Source organism: Platichthys flesus, chromosome 1, assembly GCF_949316205.1.
Source record: "Platichthys flesus chromosome 1, fPlaFle2.1, whole genome shotgun sequence".
In the NCBI taxonomy this organism is placed as follows: domain Eukaryota; kingdom Metazoa; phylum Chordata; class Actinopteri; order Pleuronectiformes; family Pleuronectidae; genus Platichthys; species Platichthys flesus.
Window position 1 is genome coordinate 17,041,732 of NC_084945.1, and position 22,757 is coordinate 17,064,488.

At 41.2% G+C, this 22,757-nt stretch overlaps 3 protein-coding genes across 6 annotated transcripts; 2 read left to right on the plus strand and 1 right to left on the minus strand.

Annotated features, from left to right (window-relative positions):
* The first annotated feature begins 2,081 nt into the window (after window positions 1-2,081).
* On the plus strand, window positions 2,082-6,106 carry acta1b (actin alpha 1, skeletal muscle b). Its single transcript, XM_062387013.1, has 7 exons — window positions 2,082-2,227; window positions 2,975-3,111; window positions 3,680-4,004; window positions 4,346-4,507; window positions 4,992-5,183; window positions 5,293-5,474; window positions 5,605-6,106. Exons 2-7 carry the CDS (start codon window positions 2,983-2,985, stop codon window positions 5,746-5,748), a joined length of 1,134 nt encoding a protein of 377 aa, XP_062242997.1. The 5' UTR covers window positions 2,082-2,227; window positions 2,975-2,982; the 3' UTR covers window positions 5,749-6,106.
* A 1,791-nt stretch (window positions 6,107-7,897) lies between these two features.
* ccsapb (centriole, cilia and spindle-associated protein b) lies at window positions 7,898-14,430 on the plus strand. 3 transcript variants are annotated; one of them, XM_062387034.1, is made up of 6 exons: window positions 7,902-7,976; window positions 8,381-8,612; window positions 9,651-9,998; window positions 10,081-10,197; window positions 11,771-11,985; window positions 12,080-14,430. In XM_062387034.1, exons 3-6 carry the CDS (start codon window positions 9,668-9,670, stop codon window positions 12,254-12,256), a joined length of 840 nt encoding a protein of 279 aa, XP_062243018.1. In that variant the 5' UTR covers window positions 7,902-7,976; window positions 8,381-8,612; window positions 9,651-9,667; the 3' UTR covers window positions 12,257-14,430. The 3 variants fall into 3 exon arrangements, with proteins under 3 accessions (XP_062243010.1, XP_062243018.1, XP_062243023.1); XM_062387039.1 differs by having other exon boundaries at window positions 7,904-7,976; window positions 8,583-8,612; XM_062387026.1 differs by lacking the exon at window positions 8,381-8,612 and having other exon boundaries at window positions 7,898-7,976.
* Window positions 14,431-14,657: 227 nt separating this feature from the next.
* On the minus strand, window positions 14,658-22,604 carry rab4a (RAB4a, member RAS oncogene family). 2 transcript variants are annotated; one of them, XR_009920678.1, is made up of 9 exons: window positions 22,483-22,604; window positions 21,148-21,228; window positions 20,574-20,688; window positions 19,560-19,622; window positions 19,268-19,422; window positions 18,894-18,989; window positions 18,269-18,414; window positions 16,979-17,191; window positions 14,658-16,521 (listed from the first exon to the last, which is right to left on the minus strand). XR_009920678.1 is itself a non-coding variant. In XM_062387051.1 (8 exons), the coding sequence occupies exons 1-7, from the start codon at window positions 22,496-22,498 to the stop codon at window positions 18,299-18,301; spliced, it is 642 nt and encodes a 213-aa protein (XP_062243035.1). In that variant the 5' UTR covers window positions 22,499-22,604; the 3' UTR covers window positions 14,658-17,191; window positions 18,269-18,298. The 2 variants fall into 2 exon arrangements, 1 of the variants encoding a protein (XP_062243035.1); XM_062387051.1 differs by having other exon boundaries at window positions 14,658-17,191.
* Window positions 22,605-22,757: the final 153 nt, after the last annotated feature.

Genomic DNA, 22,757 nt, shown 5'->3' on the forward strand with positions numbered 1-22,757 from the left:
TCTTCTTTTCAAGTCTACTGTCTGAAAGGATCACAGTGGATTTGTATTTTCTCTCTGTCGCCACCAAAACATCTATGATACAAGAACAGCCCTCTTCTATCCAGAGTCTTCAGCTGGCTTGGTCACACTAAACTCATGTTGTCGACCACCTGCCGCACACGCCCCCCCCCCCAGCTTCTCGGGAAGAAGTCTCACTACTCTCCTCCCCCTCGGCCCCTCTGACCTCTCCTCACCTCCTTCCTCGTTTACCCTCCCTCTCTCGGTCCCAGCCAACTGCCAGCCCCTTTACATTTTAGGCGTTTCACACAGGCCCTCGGATCCCGAATGGTTCACAACAAGTGCATAAAAGTAGCTCAACCTTGCTCTGCCGCCCCTCCCACTGACACACACACACCATTCTCAATCTGTATTTACTCTCGCCCCCCAAGTCTTCGAAGATATCCCTCCCTCCCTCTTCTTATCCTATATTTTTATGGTCATATCAATGAATGAACCCTATAGGAATTAACCCCACAACCACTAAAAAAAATTGTGTACACAGAAAAAACTGAACTTCAGGTGCAGGGAGTCTGTTGAAAACCTGCATGACTCGGATAAATGCAACTCAGCATTTCTCCTCAATTACAGTAACCGAGCCTGATTTAGGACGAGTTCCAAATATGACTTTCCATGTATTTAACATGGACAGATAACATGCCATAATCATTCATGTGCAATCCACAGTGATACATTCTGTTGCTGCTATAAGGAGAATTCAGGTCATGACACGCCATACTGTTCCTGTTAACATGTGCTTGTTTCTTTGTGAGCACAGCTTTAGTTCAGGACATTCAAGGGCAATTTGACACCGTTTGATTGATTTTTCAGTAAGCTTGAGAATTTTTAACTTCTGTGCTTCTGCTCATTTAACATCCCAAACATTCCCCTGCTTTTCTTTACCTCTTCACCTCTCACACTTATCTGTCTGTTTCTCCTCACTTCCGTCTATTCCTCTGCTTTTCCTCTCTTTTACCTAACTTTATTAGAAATCTACTCTTCCCCTCTCCTGCTGGTGTCAACACACAGCAAACATGCGCATGGACACATGTACATTCACTGGGTTCCTTCCTCCATTTGTCCAGGCACATGCACAGCAGCTCCCCTCCACCGTTAGAGTTATAATTAATCCAACTGCTCCTGTGACAGAGCAGAGGAGGTGGGTAAGGTTTCAGCTGTTGGCTGTTTCTGTGATTCTCTCCTTATTCATTCAATCGGCTTCTGACAGATCTGTGTGAACACATGAGGTTTGCACAGCGGCAGATTTTTTATTACTACTCTGTATGTGCAAAGAAAATAAGAAGAATACAGAACTATTGTGTGTGCAAGTGCAGAGATACACTTCAGTGCACACACACCATTAATCTTTACGATTTATTATGATATGTCATACATTTATGATGACAAATGAACACATGATATAGATGCAAAAAAACTAGTTTTAAATCATGAATCCATATTGTGCTAATCTTTTAATCGGGTTACAGCATTTAATGCAATCAACCACAGAGAACACCTTGATATTATTTGATTGAAATGAACACAGAATGTGCTTTAAGCTTTATTGGACTGATGTTATGTTATGTTGCACTGATCTCCATTATTAGGATTGAACTCTTAATTGGCATTTAATGGCTGCAGCTCAGCTCCTGTGTGCCGTGTCAGTCCTGGCTCTCGCTGGGTCCTAAATCTGTTCAGATGAGAGCAGCAATTTCCCATTTTAAGGCTCGATGGAGCCGAGTAGCAGCAAATCTGTAACCCTGCTTGGGAGCAACTGTCTCCCCTAGAAACCCCAAGTGGCTCCCGCGCTCCTTTTACGGCCCTCGAGGTGGGACCGCGAGGATCGATGGGAGGTCAAAGCGACAGTTCCATATATGGCGCGCGCCCTCTCCTCGTCGGACGCGCGCAGCGTCACTCCTCATGCCCCCTCTACCGATGCCCGATGGACGAGGGCACCCGTCCTCCCACCCTGAGGCGCGCCTCCATGCTGCTCCCCCGCCCACCCACTCCTCACCCTCGGCCTGTCAGCATCCTAATATGGCAGAGGGTCGGGATGGGGGCCAGTCCTGAGGTTTGTGAATGGTGGAGCTCGGGTATAAAAGGTGGACGAGCTGCTACAGAAGACCGTAGCTGGTTCAGCAGTAGCACTGGTTGGGTCTTTCACTCCGAAGCCGCAGACACACTCCCTAAGGTAAGAACCTGCAGAGACCGGCCTCTTCTGAAGCCACTCATCCGCACTGGGATAGCAGACTTTAGGCCTTTACCTGAGCACCACTACAGCTTCTACTGGAGCAGGAGTCAGACAGGACCTGACCACGGGCAGCTCCACTGGAACATAGGCTAGGAGAGGGCTGAGGACTGGGAGAGGGGGCCGGGAGGAGAAGCTTTAATCTAAAGATCTAGAAACTTAAAAAAGATAAAGTGATAAATAGATAAGGCAGATACAGCAGATCAATCTGATTCACCAGCTTCACATGTGTTAACATTAAATCCTGAAAAGATGCTGATGCTGCAATGCGCAATCAGACCAATTGAAAAACAGAAAGATGATGCTTGTAGATGTATTTGAATTAGAATTTTAATAATTGAATAACGAAAATGTAAATAACAGGAATTTATTTTAGTCATGACCATATGTTATCTAAAGGAAACCCGCTTAGTTCCATATTTAAATGTGAGTGTGTAGATGTATACAGGTTTCTAGGAACGGCTTTGTGTTGGTGCTTAATTGAGGCATTTTGCGCAAAGCACAGACCTGATCATGAACATGCTCCAGTAGATGATATAGTTGTTTTTTTCGTTTTTTAGTCTGTTTTAAAAAAACAACCCAGTGTGCGTTTACAAGAAAACATGATTTATTTGGAAGTCATTTTTGTCACATACAGTATCTCCATGTTAATTTAACTCCGGTCTTTTTTCTCCATCTCCTCTCCTACAGAAGCCATCATGTGTGACGACGAAGAAACTACCGCCCTTGTGTGCGACAACGGCTCCGGCCTTGTCAAGGCTGGGTTCGCCGGAGACGATGCCCCCAGGGCAGTGTTCCCCTCCATCGTCGGCCGCCCCCGTCACCAGGTAAACAGCGAGGAAATGTCTCATAGGGACAGAGTGTGAGGACAGACTCATTGGCAATACTAAATATGTTATACAAAAAACAAATTCAAAATTAATCTAAATATAAAAACATCAAATTATAGATAAATAAAATTCGATTTGGTCTCATTTTAAAATAATAAACGAAATATTAACATAGGCAGTTGTTTTATATTCACGCAGATTCATCCTATGTGATTAAAGTATTGAACTGGGATGTCATCGTTGTAGGCTGTGTAAAGTTTTGGTGCTATTATTAGTCTACAGGTGACAACAGTGGTGGAATAATAAATCTTCAGCCATGTCATTCTGGCTCCTGCTGCTATGTGGCCTTTGCTACTTAGAGACTAAATTAGTCACAGACGATTTGTCAGTCGAACAATTGTTCTCTGTCTGTCTCTGTGACGCGTGCTGTAACTTGGCACATTTACAGAATGTTCACCACGCATCTCCAAACCCTTTAATCTGTCCAGAAGAGATAATATTTCTATATGGAGTATTTGACGTCCACGACTGACCTTTCCACCACCTCGCTCTCTCTCTCCTTCAGGGTGTCATGGTCGGTATGGGTCAGAAGGACTCCTACGTCGGCGACGAGGCCCAGAGCAAGAGGGGTATCCTGACTCTGAAGTACCCCATTGAGCACGGTATCATCACCAACTGGGACGATATGGAGAAGATCTGGCACCACACCTTCTACAACGAGTTGAGAGTGGCACCAGAGGAGCACCCCACCCTGCTCACAGAAGCCCCCCTGAACCCCAAGGCCAACAGAGAGAAGATGACCCAGATCATGTTTGAGACCTTCAACGTCCCCGCCATGTATGTGGCCATCCAGGCTGTGCTGTCCCTGTACGCTTCCGGCCGTACCACCGGTAAGAATAACAACGACAAACAGCTGCCACTCAGACATAACACATCGAATCAGTCTCCTGTATACCAGGATGACATATAATTGACTTATACTATTACACAACACATAACTTCACTATTCATAGGGTATTTTTCCCCACTGATGCCATTTTACGCACAACTTTTACGCACAGCCCATCGGCCTTTCTGAGTCTACTTATGCCAGTTTATGGCACCTATCGATACATACATCTGAGTGTACATGCAAATTATCATCCATACACCCGCTATAGCCCCAGACTTATTTAGAAAACATCGTGTCGCCTGTCGATCTTAATCGAACTCCCTCCTTGCCTCTCTTCAGGTATTGTGCTGGATGCTGGTGATGGTGTGACCCACAACGTCCCAGTCTATGAGGGTTACGCCCTGCCCCACGCCATCATGCGTCTGGACCTGGCTGGTCGCGACCTGACCGATTACCTGATGAAGATCCTGACTGAGCGTGGCTACTCTTTCGTGACCACCGGTAAAGAACTCCGCCTGAACTCCAAAAACAATACATCCGAAAAGGAAGAAAACGAAACATTTTCTCTTTCCAGACTTTCACTTTTAGCAACACGATTTATTTCCCCCAGAAGAAGCATTTACATATTTATTATAAATTATTATTTTACCAGCAGTTTTGTTATAATAGCTAAACTAAAATTGACAAATTAACATAGTATTGACAGATGTACGCCCCATGTTACGGCGGCCGTGCAAAGAGATACAGGGCAATTATTTTACAATGGACCCATTATAGGTGGCCTGTGTGCGCACTGGGCCCGACAAATTGTGATTTTCTAAATAATATGTAGTTTCAAACGAGTTATTTTTTCCACTTCAGACATTACTGTAACTTAGAGTAACTGTTCGGCACAGTAAATCGTATTATCATTACGCACACGTTATTTGTGGCGCTCGGCTCCTCGACACTCTTAGTAATGGTTCATCCACTTGCCCCCCTACAGCTGAGCGTGAGATCGTGCGCGACATCAAGGAGAAGCTTTGCTATGTGGCTCTGGACTTCGAGAACGAGATGGCCACCGCTGCCTCCTCCTCCTCCCTGGAGAAGAGCTACGAGCTTCCCGACGGTCAGGTCATCACCATCGGAAACGAGAGGTTCCGTTGTCCCGAGACCCTGTTCCAGCCTTCCTTCATCGGTACTTAAGACAAACATTTTAATCCTCTCAATCTGTCAAAGAATATCAATATGAAGCTCGATGCCAACACCTGCCGCTCTCTGACAACTTGTCCCTCTCACCTGACTAGGAATGGAGTCTGCTGGTATCCATGAGACCGCCTACAACAGCATCATGAAGTGCGACATTGACATCCGTAAGGATCTGTACGCCAACAATGTGCTCTCCGGTGGTACCACCATGTACCCTGGTATCGCTGACCGTATGCAGAAGGAGATCACTGCTCTGGCCCCCAGCACCATGAAGATCAAGGTACTTAAACCAAACTATGAGAACAAAAACTAGTTTATACGCAAGCTGAAATGTTTTACGCAAATTCACAATGTCGCACAAGAAGATGCAATCACTAATTCCCTCTCTCCTCCTCCTTCTCCTCCTTCAGATCATTGCTCCCCCAGAGAGGAAATACTCCGTCTGGATCGGTGGCTCCATCCTGGCTTCCCTGTCCACCTTCCAGCAGATGTGGATCTCCAAGCAGGAGTACGACGAGGCAGGCCCCAGCATCGTCCACAGGAAGTGCTTCTAAATCCTCCATCTCCTTCTCCAGCTTCTCCGCTTTCTTCACCACCATCTCCACCAGCTATCAGGGGATCAAACCGGGTGGACGATCCCCCTTTGCGACACAGCAACACTCTGCTGTCAATGGACTGGCAGTCTGCGCTGTTGACATTCATATGCATGTTTTATCCCTATAAAATGTGCATATTTTGTAACTGTATGTTGTCTGTGTTGCACGGAGAAAGGCTGTGAAAAACCAACCGCTGAACCATGCATCCACCCGAAAAACAACTTTAATAAAAAAATAACAACATGTTGCCCAACACATGTGAATGTAAGTGTATATACATATTGATATTTATTAAAGTCCATCATTTGGTATTTTAGACCTTGGCCCCAGTTTTTCTATCAGAGGGAAGATAATGAAAAACGAAAGCTTTGGTGAAATTTACAATTACTGGTATCTGTATGATAACTGGTATTTAAATAGTGACACTTAAAATTGAATATAGATGCAAATACAATCAAATATTTAATGGTATATTCTTCACAAGAACAAAAGGGGAAAAAAATGTTTTACTGAAATAATCAATTAATTAATCTAAGCCAAGACTTAACTGACTCAGCAACAAGCTCACCTACTATATGACACACACCACTGCAACATGAACCAATGAGCTGAGGTCCACAGAGGTGTTGGCAGGGCACCCTAGATAGAGTGCCCACAACGGGTGACAGATAGTGGTAGTGGTGGGGGTCTCTCACTGTCCCACCAGCCCCTGCTGTCAGCTGGGGGGAGGCCTACCAGGTGACAGACTTGTTGGAAAGCGACGCCTTCAAGCTCCGACAGTCGGAGAGTTTGACTCGCCAGGAATGTGCCGAGGCCGCAGCAGCATGCAGCTCCTCTTTAGACCCGCAGGATCAGTGGCAGGGACAGCTGACACCCGGCTCTGAATCCTGTTGAGCTTCCTGCCCTGCAGCCCCGTCCTCCCCCCTGACCATCTTTAGACATAATCCAGACCTTGTACAGGAGGGTCATCTCCACATACAGCCCCTGCCTTATATGCAGAGAAGCTCACCTATCAGGGTGTAGGTTGAAAGCACAAAGGGGTGTGCGTCTGCAGGCGAGTCCACATTATCCCACATCACATCAGTGATCTATTGAGTGGCCTATGATTCACCACCACAGGCTGCAGGTACATGCAGCCTACAAGAGGAACATTTTAGAGACCCAAGTGGTCAATGACAGCATCAGGGCGTAATGCAGGCCTCTCTCGGGGGCTCCAAACAGTTTCAGGGGAAGCTCATATGGAAGAGAATACATATGACACCTGTTACCCAAATAAGCCACCAGATGACATAACATATAACAAGTACAGATAGTTTAGAGATACACTATAGTTTCTGGAAGATGCGCTAGGACAGAAATATTTACTAAAGCCAAGGAGGTTATGTTTTCATCTGCACTTGTTTGTTAGTTAGCAGGATTGCTGGGGGGGGGGACTGAATGAGGAATGGATCCATTACAGGAAAGAACGCATTACATTTTGGTGTGGCTCTGGATCAGGAGGTCAGAAACTGGATCTTTTATTTCACTTTCTTTAACATTTCAATATTTTAACTGATTTCCCAGGGAATTATTCATGGCCTTGATGGGGGGGTTTAAATATCAGGCCATTACGGGAAGTGAGTGTGTGCAGTTGTCTGGCAGTTTAATTGAATTTAAGGGGACTGTTGGGCCTTGGTGGAGGGGTTTGCTTTACTGAAGAAATATGTCAAACAGGAGTATTAGGCTTTCTTGGCTCAATTACTCCGTGGGATTCAAATTGCATAATTATGGGACCATCCAGGAATTGAGCAAAACCTAATCAAGTAAATTAAGAGAGAAGAAGGGGGCAACGCTCTCCCAGTTTCGTGTGAGAGGAGGCCCACTGTCCCTGAAGCCTGAGCAATAAATGCAACCATTGTGTGTATTGATCCTGAGCGGGAATCAGTCTTAACATAATTAACTAATCTGTTTTTATTAAGCCCATTCTCCCTCTGATGGAAATCGCCATCAGCCCTGACAGCATTTCTGACGTCCCGGCCCCGGGCCACCTGTTGCAGTCAGAGTGTGTGTGGCTTTTTAAAAACGTCTTGGGGTGGGCGGGGCTTCGTACTGTGCGTGGACGTGTATGTGTGCGTGTGTTGTGATTCCAGCAGCACCGTGGAAGGCCATCTGTTCCGCTCCTCTCCCGTGAAACCCGACTCTCCTGTGTGAGTATATTTACCGGACACTAAATTAGCCTCATGCAGCAGCAGCAGCTCTGAATGTCCGAGGAGCTGTTTGTCCACAGACGATCTCTCGTCAACGCGATTTAACGTCTGTACCGAACTGCGTTTGAGAGACACGGACGCAAACAGGCGATTGTCAGCCCTCCATGTTACCTGATGGTTAACATCTATATCTACTGATAACATGACGAGTGATGTGCAACCACAGATGGATGATTCAACACTGTGGTTGTGTCAAACTGTAATTAGCTCGTTTGATATCATACTAAATGGCGATTTAATCCCATCTCGTTTTTAAATCGCGGGGGGTGAACCAGCTTGTTGAAGTTAATGCGTGAATATTATAAAAGCTGCAATGTTTTCAGACACTGACATTTAATTTGTAGGTTTCTACAGTCGCAGATCGCAGCAGCCTATCACAGCGGGAGATGGCTGCTGCGTCATCACGTTCAGGATGTTGTCGCTGCCAGCGCAGTAACGCTCGATGAACTTCACAGCCAGAGGACATTTTACAATAAAACACGTTTTAATGGCACTGATGAAGAGATCGTGTTTATCCAAACTAAGTGTTTCATCTTTTATCTTTAGCCCACAGAAGAGACGCCTCCCCGGAAGAAGGTAGGCGGGCTCTGATATAGCTGCGCTGTCATTGGTTCAAACTGCTTCCACGTTGTTGTTTAAATGGTTTAAATGTGTGCGTCTGCGGCTCAGCGGTGAAGTACGTTACTTCTTTAGAAAAACATTCACAACGTTCACAGTGAAAATATTTAAAATTGTATGTTCACACACTTTACAACTAACGAATTCCACACATTATTTTGGGTACAAACCAGTACAAAAGACAGGGATCATTTAAATAGACTGAATGTAAACAAATTACTACAATTATCAACGCAAAAAAATTAATACGTACAAACTGTACATGTTACGTGAGGTACAAACCAGTACAAAATACAATTCAATCAAACTGGATATACAAATATGTACTTTGTATATATTATATACCCAGTTATGAATGTAAATGAATAAATACATCACGAATGTATACAAATAAATATATACAAACTGTACACATTATGTCAGGTACAAACCAATACACAACACAAGAGAGTTGGTGATACACAACCCAAAAGAACAAGGGGGACTATAAATAGAAATAAACAAAAATAAATAAAACTATGATTGCAAAAAGTATAGAATTATAAATGTTAAAGGATAATTTCATAAAGGATGTGAATAAAGCAATACATAGAAATTTTACTCATTAAGTCAGCAATAAAACTGTACACAACACAATATAAGACAGCTGACAATAACAAGGGAAATTATAAAATGTAAAATAAAAAGAAACATTACAACTGTGTGGCCTGTGAAATACTGTAAATGTGTCTAAATTTTACAATTCCTACATAAGAAATTACATGTCACGTGATCTTTTATGACATATTGTCACCAGGAAGTGGGTTGTGACACTGCTGAGGGTGGATAACAGTAAAGTATTGCTTAATAAAGATATACGTCTTAGTCCTGCTGTTTATTCTCATTCACTGATCCAAACACCACATCTCGAACCCTCTCGTTACACAGCAGATGTTACATAACTTATAGCATATAGGCCTGTTATGCATGTTTTTTTAAAGCTTTATTGGTTCACAGATCACAGAGTTAAGAAGATGGTGACCAAGAGGATACGCTCGGAGTACATGAAGAAATTCAAAGACCCCAAATGGGAGACCTACACCAAGTGTTATGAGGAGATGCTGAAGTACAGGCTGACACGCCGGCTGCTGGAGCAAACACACAACCCCTGGTTCTGGAGCGGCTCAGATAGTGATTCAGACTCAGCTGGAAGAAGTCCTCCCCCTCCTCCCATTAATAACCAGGTACAGGATGAAACCGAGCTGGTGGAGTGTCATGGGGCGAGGACGGACAAACAGCCGGAGCTGCACGACAGCCCTGCAGGGCCTGTACCCAGACTTCACATTCAGGAGCAGGAAAATGGAGGTAGCTCTGAGTTTTAAATATGACTGTATAAACATAGTGGTATGTTTGTTTGCTACTTTTCAATATGTGTCTCTCTCTTCAGGCTCCCAACTTGATGGTGTCAAACAGAGGAGAGTACCAGAGGAGGAGAGGGAGGAGCAGAGAGCCAGCAGCAGAGGCAGTAAACAGTTAGCAGTTTCCCACAGAGTGCGAGACCAAGGTAATTCTGAGGATATCATACATGCCTGTTGGCCGAGAAATGTAATGGTATTTCAAACTAAAGATGCAATATAATTATTACCTCCAAAATGGAGATTTGTTTTTTATCTGCAATTGTTTGTTAGTTAGCAGGATTAAGCAAAAACTACCAGACAGGACACTAGGAAACTTGATGGAAGGATGCAGTATGGGTTACAGAAGAACCAATTAAGTTTTGGTGTGAATCCAGAAATTATTTGTCTCTTTCTTTATAGACCGTGTGAAGCATAATCAGTCAATTGTCTCTTAACATGCTGTACGTGTCAGTAAGGGATTATTGAAAACATGGGAAAGGAACTGCAGTCCCTGGTTCCGTTTGTCTGAGCTGTGTGACAGCAGCAGAGAATCGCTGATTTTATCATGATTTTGAACCTTATGTTATATACTTGCCAATTTTTAAGTAATCAAATATGCTTGGGTTGTTGATTAGACATTACTCTGTTATGTGACAAACCCAGAAAATATATTTTTCATTGCTTTAGCATTGCATTTTTCAACATTGATTTCTCAGAGACTTGTATGTTCATCTTGAAGTAAAAATTCAGACATATTATGGGGGTACAAAGGTGTTAATGCAGTTTCAGTAGTGTTGTTTTTTTTTCAGCTGCTGTAGGGTAACTAATAGGGGTTGAGACCTGTAACTTCCACCAATGTATGGCTTAGAAACATAATGTGACATTGGCTCCCCCTTTTGGAGAAAGAATGGGAAAGGATAATTATCTTCCTTCAGTCAGTATAAACAGTATCTTACTTTATGTATATGTAAATTAATGTAAAGCTTCTGTCAAACGTCCAGTATATGTAGTCAAAAAATAAAGGAATCATGTTTTACCTACCGAAACATGCACAGGTACACATGAAAGCAACAGGAACTAGTTTGTTACTTGGAATTAAATAATCAAGACAACAGTCATGAGCTATGTCTCAAACATACGTTGAACTAAACTGCGGACCCATTACTTAGTATAACAAAATGTAGAGTCTCAGGTTTTGACCATTTTGCATCATTCTGTTGGTAACATGCATACAAAAATATTTTTTGCTCCAAATATGTCCTTAGTTTTATGAGTATAGTACCACACTATACACAGACTGTGTGTAAATTTAGATCTGGGAAGGAGAGAGAACCATTTCTCTGTGACCCATATTAATCAGAATCAGGTTTATTGGCCAAGTAAGTTTTCACAAACAGGGAATTTGACTCGGTAAAGTGGCTCTCAGGTGCTTACACAGAATACACATCACAAAAACAAACATAACAAAACAAAACAAAGGCAGATATGACCAATCAAATTCAAAGTCCTCCCAGAGAGCTCATATTGTCTTCTCAGATAAGGATCTGAGACACATTTTATTTATATCCCTCACAGTGAAAAACAAAAGTGCGATGATTTAACACTTAATGACCCAGATACTCTTGCCTATTTCAATTTATATTTGTATAAACTTCTAGTTCCCCAGATTTTTTGATTTGCACACATTTTAGTTTCTTCTGTTTTGGCACACCTGAACATGTAAGTCTTTTCTTTTTAAAGATGCTGGACAGCACCGATTGCAGCAGAGTAAACCTCCCAAATCCTCAAAACAAACGTGGGTCTCCCATCGCGTCAGACCTGCACCATCACGGCAGCCCAAGGAGGAGAGTAAGGGCAGCCGACACTCTTTTGCTCTGTACGCCTCTGGAGAGAAGCATGCAGACATCGGGGCCATGAAGACGCACAACGTCGGCCCTACAGCTTCGACAACTGAGGTATCGTTCTGTTGTACTCAATACCTGTGTGTGACAATAGTGGATGTGACTGAACACCACAGAAACTGAAATGTGTATCTTGTTTCGCTGGTAGATCCACGAGTCGGCTCTACGCGCTAAGACCAGGCGGGAGGTGGAGCGTCAGATCCAGACCCACAGAGCTGAGCGCCGGAAAGCCAAGTCTGTCGAGCTGGCCAAGCCCAGGAAGGTGGTTCAACCTGAGTTCAACCCCTGGATCACTGAGTACATGCGCTGCTTCTCTGCTCGCTAACAATAGGACAGACACAGACACACACACACACACACTCAGTGCAGACATGTGTAAGTCAGGACGATTCTAGACAAAAAAGAAAGTGAAGCCATTATTGCCTACCGTCGCTGAGGTCTGAGTACACGCTATTGTAGAATAGAGCATTTAGTCGTACAAAGGCTTCTGAATGTGCATCACTCTGACATTCATCATGTAAACAGAAAGAACTGGAACATTGAATTTCACAGTGTGGCTTTTTGGACCATGAGTGTCTATCGATCCATCTGTGAATCAATTTAATATCTACATCTAGAAACATCTTACAGGTGAGTTCAGGCTCTTGAAAGATATCATTTGAAAGATGATGATTAGTTAAGAATGTGTCAACAGGTAACTAGAGGTAGTGAAGGCACAATGTGTGTATAGATTCAGAGATTAGATCAAATGGGAACATCATTTTATGATACTGGACATATTGTGTACGCATGTTAACAAAGTCAAACACACTAGAACAAGTTGGCATTCCAAAATATTTTGCGGCACACATTAAGATGGTTTAATCAATCCTCGTGTGTGCTGATCAGTAGGTGGGTTGACATACTGAGATACGTCTGTTTTAAAGGTTTAATAGTCTTCAGATCACGTAATGCTGAATATGTTTAGATTTATCTGTTTGGGTAACAGTTGATTGGTCTTTTCCCCCTTGATAGATTGTACACCTCTCAGAAACTGCGCTGTGTGATAATTAATTTTAAAATAGTTTGCTGACAACACGTGTGTCCTTCTCTTGTGTTGTTGTGTGTGGAAACTCACAACCTGGTGCTAACACTGTCTGAAGAGCTGTGACTTGTAAAGCCACTGGGACGGCTGTGAACAGTGTGTGTGGTGTTGGTGATACTGGTCTTTCTTACAGCTTATTTAGGTTATTTTCAACACAAAATAATGAACTAAATTATTTAAAGATAAATTATCTAATTCTAATTATTAGCGAAAAGGATTCAGAGCCAAAGTTGAATCAATACAAAGTTGGATGTAAAGCCAAAGTCTAAATGACCTCATATCAGAACTGCTATTATAAATATAATAGAAATAACTTTGGCACATAACTAATGCTAACTAAAGCATTACCAAATCAAACAGCACTTTGACAAATAGTCACCTTTCTTAAATTACATTTGTACATTTTCTGACAAGCTTCAGGTTTTCTTGTAATGTCTTTTAACTCTCTGCAAATGTCTATGTGAAAATGATGAAAATAAATGTTATTTGTATGTACACAAGAAGACTGAACTGCATTTTAACCCTTTGTGTAACAGATCAGATCTTTTCATGAATGTTGAGACGATGAGAAAATCAGATCCAACAAACCGGGGTCAAATCTGCTCTGTGCCAAATATAAACAATTTCTTTACAATTTACAACTCTAGTTATTGATGTTCTGATCGGACTGTTGCACAGAAGAAAAGAGAGGAAAAGGAAAGGAGAGAACTTGAGGCCTGTGCTTCACGTTAAGAAATGTATTATTTTTCAGTTTTGTTGTTGCAGCTCCAAGTTCAGTATTACGCAACCTATTTTTGCTTTGTATTCATTTAATTTCTTTGTTTTGCTGTAATATAGATGAGACGTGAATTTTCATGCAATATTCTTCCATTTTAAAGAACTGCATATGAGCCAGTGTGGTTTTCAGACGTGCACATTGACAATCTGAGGGAAATAGGATAGTAAATACCTAGTTTACTTCATTAGTTTGTTAATTAGACCAAACTTTGTAGATGAGATCCTGTTTTTACTGTAGAGGGATTTTAATTCTTACCTTATTTTCCAGGGTTTACTTGGTTATCCACAAAGCATGACTATTCCTTTCAAGCAGGACATTGTCGTACATTCATAAATAAGTCATACAAAATGATTGTCCTACTGCAGAAAGTCGAATCAGAGGTCATGAAGAAGAATCGATTGAATAGATGATATAAGACACCAGAAGTCCAGTGAACAGTCTGGTTTTATCTAATTTCTAATATAATCGAATGGCAACTACAATATTGCTAACCCCCATAAAACCCTTTCTGTTCTTGTTTTAGCTTTTTAACATACTTTATGTACATAAAGAAAATTATGTAGATGACAACTGTTGAGTTCAAATGATGATGTGATGCAAAGCTTTTAATAAATTCATTTACTGTCAATCTGCTAAATTCGTAACTCCTTGGATTAAATCTCTTTGAAGAACATTTAGCATCAATAATGTAAGAGAGCATCTTCACAAATGTGGCTCACTGCAACAAATACATGATGATTAGTTTGTGTTAATCTACTAATTTTATCTGCCACTGCATCCTGTATTCAGTCCATTAGAATTGTAAAAGAGTCTTTACAGAAGTCTTTCCTTTTTTGGGGTCCAAGAAATCAAGGAAAATCTGCCTTTCAAAGAAAATGCTTTATTTATAGTCTTTTTATTTTAAAAACATGTGATTTTATCATACACAATAAATAAAAAATCCATGATATTCATAATGAAGAGAAAAACCTACATACGTTAATTTAGACAATGGACTTGATGACGTAAACATCATGTTTGACCTGCTGTCAAACACTCCAGGATATATGCTAACCAGAAATATACTTTTACTGTTTGAAGTGAAACTAAATTAAAATGCATTTTTTGGGGGGGGCAAAAAAAAATACATAAACATATGTAACGCATGGATACAGTTATGAAAAAGACACAGGTTTTTTGTTGAGAGTTTTGTGTTGTTAAAACAATTTTTAAGTTTAAAATATGAGACAAAGTATCTTTGGAGACAAATAATATTCAAGCACACATCAGGTAAATTCACACCTCAGCTAAAACCATTCAGTAACTATTTACTGACAGCTAGCAGCAACCACTCATGCATCCATGTAAACAGGCAACATGTACTGTGTCATTGTAGTAAACCAGTCATGAGTCAAAAGCAGGAATGTCCTAATACCGACACGAGGATCTGAAGTGTCTCCGATACTGTTGAGAATCACTGAGAAAAAGTCTTTGAACCAGTCTGATACCAAGTCTTTAAAGTAGATTAATATCAACCAGATAAAACTATTATTTCCTTTTCCCAGAAATTATGATTTCTTTACGGTCCCAAAACCACAGTTACACTTTTCTGCAACTGGTAAGTACTTTAATAGAATTGAAAAGAAGATATGATTTCGATTAGTGCAGCCAGAGAGATATAAAATGTCTGGAAAGGCCGACAAGTAAAATGTGACGTGTACCATATGCAAGACTTAAGTTTTAGGGGTGGTTCTACCTAAAGAAGTCATTTATTTTATATAAAGTGAGGCTGCACTTTAACAGTTATTTTAACAAATAATTATTATGCATTCAGTGTTTCCCATTAATTATATGGACTTTGGTGGCCCACCACATTCTAATTGTCCCACCACAGATTCATAATGATCCCAAAAAAGGTTTGACACTTCTCACGAAAACATTAGAGACGTCTAACTTGGAGTGTACATTGCTATTTGCAGCGCTATACACCTGCATTCAGGTTTTTAAATGTGCTGGTATCAGATCTGTTCTCAGTATTGGCCAATTTCACAAGGTCCAGCCGGCGGAATCAGTACCGGGAATGAAAAATGGTATCAGAAAATGTCTAGTTACAACTTGAGTCCTTTGGTGTTACACACGGCCATTTAACAGTTCAATACTGAATATGCCTTCGAGAATTAAGAGTGGACATTTATTTTTTAACAGTAGAAATGATTTAACTGCAATGAAATAGAGTAACAATTGCTCAAATCATTTCAGGTTGCATCTGTCTCTTTTCTTAATAAATCTATGAACTTGAAGATAAAACAGACTTTTAACACATAAACATGTTTGTCCATAGTGTTATCAACATCAAGTTGGCCCAATTACATAAAAACATAAATGCTGCATACAGTAGTGTCAATGTATACTGCTAACAAGTTCCCAGGGTAATGTAGAGTAACATGATAATAATACAGTGGTGCATAAACCCAATACTGGATATGATATCTAACTTCATATACATATAATATCTCTTCATAATGAAATACTCTGATATTCTGTTTGAGAAAACATGCGTCAATCTCTATTTACAGATACACTGCACAGTGTGTTAGATTCTGCAGGTAGACAGGAGGAGAGAGAGGCAGAGACAGGTAACAGAGGGCATCATGGGGAGGAAACCAAATGGCAAGAAAGGTTGGCATGGAGGGCACGAGGATAGGTAAACTGATGACATGTATTTTGTCCTCTGAGTTGCGGAGGGGAACTAAAGTGGGAGAGAAAGTACAGAAGAAGGGAAGTGAAATGGTCATACAGGAAGTGCAAAATGTATGATCACAGGTGAGCAGGAAGTTGGCAAGCAATCAGAGCAGGCAGATGCAGAAAGAGGGAAGTAGTTGCAACAGTTCAACAGTTTTCTTAAATATGTTTTCTGAGTGTGAGTGTGAAGCTAAAGCCATGAGGTGCCAACAGCTTGAAAGTTAATCACTATTTTACATATGTGCAGCTGGACACGAATTGTCTTTACTTTGAGAGTGAATTGGACGTAATGAAAAGACAACAGTGAGGTCCATTGGGAGGAGAGCAGCGGAGGGAGGGTCAGTAGACAGTTAGGAGAGGGAGAAAGGTTACATGTCAGTAGTTCACATCCTGATTGGAGGGTTGGGTGAGGGGGTTTGGCCCAATAGGGGAGCAGGTTGCTGGAAGGGATGGTCTCTGGTTACCTTGGAGATGCTCATAGGTCTTAATAGGGGCGTGGATCTCTTGCAGGTGCAGGCCATGATAACAAAGGTTCTGGAGGTTCTCAGAGGTCCGTACGAAGGTCAAAGGTCAGAGAGGAATCACCAGCACCGCAACCTGAACCCGGGACCTTATGGTTCCTCGTGGCTGTTCTTCACCTGATCTTCACAAACCTGTCTGAACCACTCTAAACCAGACTACAAACACACACGCACACATTCATCACACGGGCAGAGAGAAGAGAGGGTTCCACTTAATACCAGCTAATTCAAGATGTTAAGGTGCTACAGTCAGTCAGGGGAGTGAAACTGGAAACAGGCTGGCTCTACCACAGAACAATGATCCAAAGCTGACTTCAAAATCCACAAGCTGGAGCTGTTGGAACCGCCCCCTGCAGCCCCCTGATCTGTACATCAATGAAGATGTGTGGGTGGATATCCCACCTACTGTGTGTGCCCTAAAAATATCTCTTGTGAAGAGATCTGCAGGAAGAGTGGGCGATCAATTCCTAAGTCAAGTGTTTTTGTTATTATTCCTATCTATATGAATACAAAATGTGTAGATCACAGTTTTAAAAAGCAATGTTGGGGGGAGAAGCAAAGATGAAACAATATCATTTATGAAGTCATCAGTTTTCTTTGAGGATAAATCTGGTGATATTCTATATTATTTATTGTCAAGAAATCACACAAAAAGATCAGGACGAATAAGTAACTAAACCAGCTAACACATTTTAAATTTAAAGTACATACATCAACTGCATATAAAGATGGATGACATAACTGCTCCCCAAAAGTGAAGCCAAAATGCATCGATAGCCACCTGGTGGCTGGCTACAGTATAGGTCATAAACCTATATGTTGGTGAATGGGACATGAGTCAAACTGAAATGTCCAAATATTCATCAATACATTTGTCTTAAAGATGTCAGTTTAGTTAGTTCGTATCACATCGATGTATGTCTAAGTGTATTTTTCCTTCGGTTTTAGTCTTGGCTGGGGTGAAACATCACAAAGGAACTTGTAAATCATTTAAATGTATTTTTGTCCAAAGCAAAAATGCTCTTAAAACCCCTCCACTCTCAATCTCAATTCAGATCGTGAACATGTGTGAGTGACGAGATGAGTGCCAGGAGTACGGACGACAATGAGTATCTGAGTGAAGAGGATGCACAGCACAGAGAGCAATGAGCAGAACGTCCAGTTTCATAAATCTGCATCATCATCTTATAATGCACAGAAAGCTTAAATACACGGATTCTCTGGCCCCTTTACCTTGTATGTGTATGTTGCAGGGCAGGTCCACTAGCAGCCACACTCCTGGGTGCCCTGCGGCTGAGCACGACGAGGAGAGCGGAGCTGTCGTAACGCGGCGTCGCCGTACTGGATTCCTGAGCCCATCCTCTCTGGGTCCAGCTCTCCTGGAAGTAAGAGACAAAATCAGTGAGGAGACAGATGATCACCAGCTCTTAATCATTTTTGATTTAAATAGTGCACAGCTTGCCATTCAAGTTGTGGTGATTATATATATACAGTATATGTATATAATAAAAAAACACTTGGACAATGTAGGTGTAAGTATAAAATACAGGTGCGCCACATTTTCCCTCCACTACATCCCTTTGTCCCACTATAGAACTGAGAAGTGATCTGGCCTTCACTCTTCCACTCTCCTCCGGTGTTCAGATTTCTATTTATCTTCAGGTTCTCCAGGAGAAATGCTCCAGCTCAGTGTCGGCTCATTGTTTGGGACTGTGAGTGTTGGAGATATGATTTGTTTAAAAAAAGATCAAAACACTGCTACAGTGTCTGAAGTCAAACATAAGCCCACCTTGATGGTCCTGTTAGGATAAGGAAGGATTCATGGGTTGGGGTTATGGGCAAGGATCAGAGATCTTACCTGACTCAATCTTGTTGAGAATTTTCCGAGCGCACTGGACAAAAGCCTCTTCAACGTTCTCCCCTGTTAGAGCACTGGTCTCCAGGAACATCAGCTCTGACACACACACACAGATACAGTGTTTTAGTAATTTGTCATCTTAGCAATACAGCCATTTTATTTTGACCACAAAAAAAAGGTTTTTCTAAGTAGAATGGGACTAAGTCAAGCACAAACCTCCACCAGGGGCCAACAGCCCTTTAATTCCATCCAACTGACCCACACTTAAAGATATCAGTTAAATCAATGTGCCTGGTTCTTTTTCAAAGAGATCCCTGAATTACCTGGGAAATCCACTCAAACTGAACCATTTGATCACAAACTGTTGGTTGTACCGTTCTCCTGAGCAAAACGCGACGCCTCCAGGAACGTGACCTCTCTGTCAGCGTCCAGGTCTTTCTTGTTTCCACACAGGATGATTACAATGTTCTGACTGGCCAGCATCCTGGCATCGCTCAGCCATGTGGTCAGAGCATTGTACGTCTCTCGACTTCAGTGGGGACAGAGACAGGGAGAAGACGCACAGGTTACAAATGAGAAAGGAAATCTGAAGAGACTAATAAGAAATAACAAGGGACCAGATACTGAGGTAGGTGATCTGATACCAAGTGTGAATCATTGTTTTACCTGGTGATATCATACACCAACAGGGCTCCTGCTGCTCCTCTGTAGTAACTCCTGGTTACAGACCTGACACACACGCACAAAGGTCAATAGGCACAGTCAAGACAGATAATATGTGATGACTTAATTTCATCTCAAGTCCATAATTTGGATTAAGTGTTTCCCAAATCTATTCTGTCATTGCTTTATTGGAAGCACAAAAAAACATATGAAACTGTTTCAGCAACTACTGCAAAACAATACAGCAAATTAATGAAATTAGTTACACGTCTGATGTCACAACTGTTGAGGAATTTTTGACCATCCTCACACATTACTGTATATCCCACTATATATTATGTATATATAGTGTATATTACAATATAACTGTACAGTATTAAGAGAAGAGTGCCTGGCTAATTCCAATGATACTCCCTTCTCTCTCTAAGCAGTACCAAAGGTCAGGTTATAGATAAAGGACCAACCAGCAGTACATTGTAGTGTCTTCGTTCAGGGACTTTCATGTGTAACTCAGAAGTCCCAGACAGAGAGGCACCAACATGAACTCTTTTGAGTATTTCACCAGTGAGAAAGACGTAAGGACACAATGTGATCTAGGAATGCATACTTTAGACTTAACTATCCAATAGAATGCGAACACATACATGTAACATAGAGCGTGACAGCATTCTAGCAATACTTGGGTGTGCTGTTGGAATGGGCGACGCAAGAAGAGGGAGATGTATACGGAGGCTTTGAAGACATCGTCCGACTTGGGGGTGACACTTGCTCACTTGTATGTTGTTTCACCTTCTGGTCTCCTTGATACATCAAGTCTACATTCAAATTGTCTGTATAAGACATCAGCTGCTGCCTGAGTTCTCCTTTCACCAGCTTCCACAAATCTTCCATAACAACCATGTGAACTGTGAAAACAATCTATGCACTTTAAGTTTCACTCCCAGGTGATGTGAAGGTATAGGATTACATTTTCCAGCTGGACATAGAACCTGAACATATATTTGACATTTCTCCTACCTGAACCTTTCTTGTCCTGCAGTATCCCAAATCTGCAGTTTGACCATTTTATTGACCACGCTGATGATCTTTGAGCCAAATTCCACTCCGATTGTGTGGTTGGATTCATCTTTAACTGGAAAACAAAATGGGGATTCATGTCTTTATTAAAAATATAGCTGCAAAGGATAGTTTGGTGATCATGTACTATTTCAATAAAATAAACACTGAACATTATAATAAATATAATGATGGACTTATAACATCTGTGTGTTACTTGTTTAAGTTTTATATGTTCTATATCATGTCTAGAGTCTGACCGATTTATTGGTTTTCAATTCAGGGGTATGACTTGTTTTCCAACATATCATTTATGTTTTCTGGTATGAAAAGTTTTATATATTACATAATCCCGCATCCTTTTTAGTGAGTCATTTATAATAAGTTTATAAAAATTCTGAAAATTTACATTTTCAGGATTTTGAGAATGCTTCACTAACAATACATATTGACAAGCTAGTTCTATAGGACAACACTTATATTAGAAGTCAGAGAAACTGAATAATGAGCAACGTGTTGAATCGTTATAACTTACACCGCTTCTCAATGAACTGGTGCAGCAGACAGGATTTGCCAGTTCCAGCATTTCCAATCACCAGGAACTTAAACAGGAAATCTGAGGAGGGAGCACCAAAGACCAAATAAAAACATATAATGTGTGTTATATCACAGCAGTCATCATTAACTGTATTGATATTAAGTAAATTGTGACAGTAACATGTTAAAACACTGTGATAATATGTTTTTTACACTCTGATAAAATGTAGTTTACACTGTGATTATATGTAGTTTACAATGTGATAATATGTAGTTGACACTCTGATAACATGTAGATTACACTGATAATATATGTAGTTCGGACTCTGGTAATATGTAATTTACAGGATGATAACATGTAGTTCACATTCTGATTATACGTAGTTCACACTCTGATAACATGTAGGTTACACTCTGATTATATGTAGTTGACACTGATAAGATATGTAGTTCGCACTCTGATTATATTTAGTTCAGACTCTGATAATATGTAGATTACACTCTGGTAATATGTAGTTTACAGTCTGGTAATATGTAATTTACAGGATGATAATATGTAGTTGACACTTATAAAATATGTAGTTCGCACTCTGATTATATTTAGTTCACACTCTGATATTACGTAGTTTACACTCTGGTAAAATGTAGTTTACAGTCTGGTAAAATGTAGTTTACAAGATGATAATATGTAGTTTACACTCTGGTAGTATGTAGTTTACAGGATGATAATATGTAGTTGACACTGATGATATATAGTTTACACTGTGATATTACGTGGTTTGCACTGTGGTAATATGTAGTTCGCACTATGGTTATATTTAGTTTACAGGATGATAACATGTAGTTTACACTCTGGTAATATGTAGTTTACAGGATGATAATATGTAGTTGACACTGATGATATATAGTTTACACTGTGATATAACGTAGTTTACACTGTGGTAATATGTAATTTACCGGATGATGACATGTAGTTCACACTGATGATATGCAGTTTACACTGTATCAATATGTAGTTTACAGGATGCGCAGCTCGGTCACAAATTCGCAGCAGCTCCATCTTCCCTGGTTCCAGTTTCCTGCTCATCCCGTTAACCTCCGCAGGGATTCACAATCTTATAAAGTCGTCATTACTCTGCACAGGCTCTGAATCTCCTGAGTCCATTTTATCGCACTGACACGACATTTAAAGGCCATGAGCCTCCACCAGCAGCTCCATTAGCCTGATCTCTGTTGACGATGAGATAACCCCTCTCGACACACCTGCCTCCTTCCCATCTGTGGCTAACTGGGATGCTAACGGTGGTTTTCCCCGGGGAAGCGGACCTCTTACCGTAAGACTCCGACATCGCCCAGGTGTCGGTCTGACGGTGAAAGAGAAGTAATGTAGGAATAGGAGTTGACAGATGGTTCGCTAGCTAAGTAAATGAAAATACTCTGCTGATGGTTTCCGCGGATTCCAGCAGATTTTGCCCCTCCGACTTACCGTAGGTGCTTTGCCGTTTTCAAAATAAAAGCCCGAACATTGTGATGTCTCAAAAAGGCCGCTGTTGAACGAGATTTAGGTATTTAGAAACTTTATATTGCAGAAAATTTCTTTAATTATTT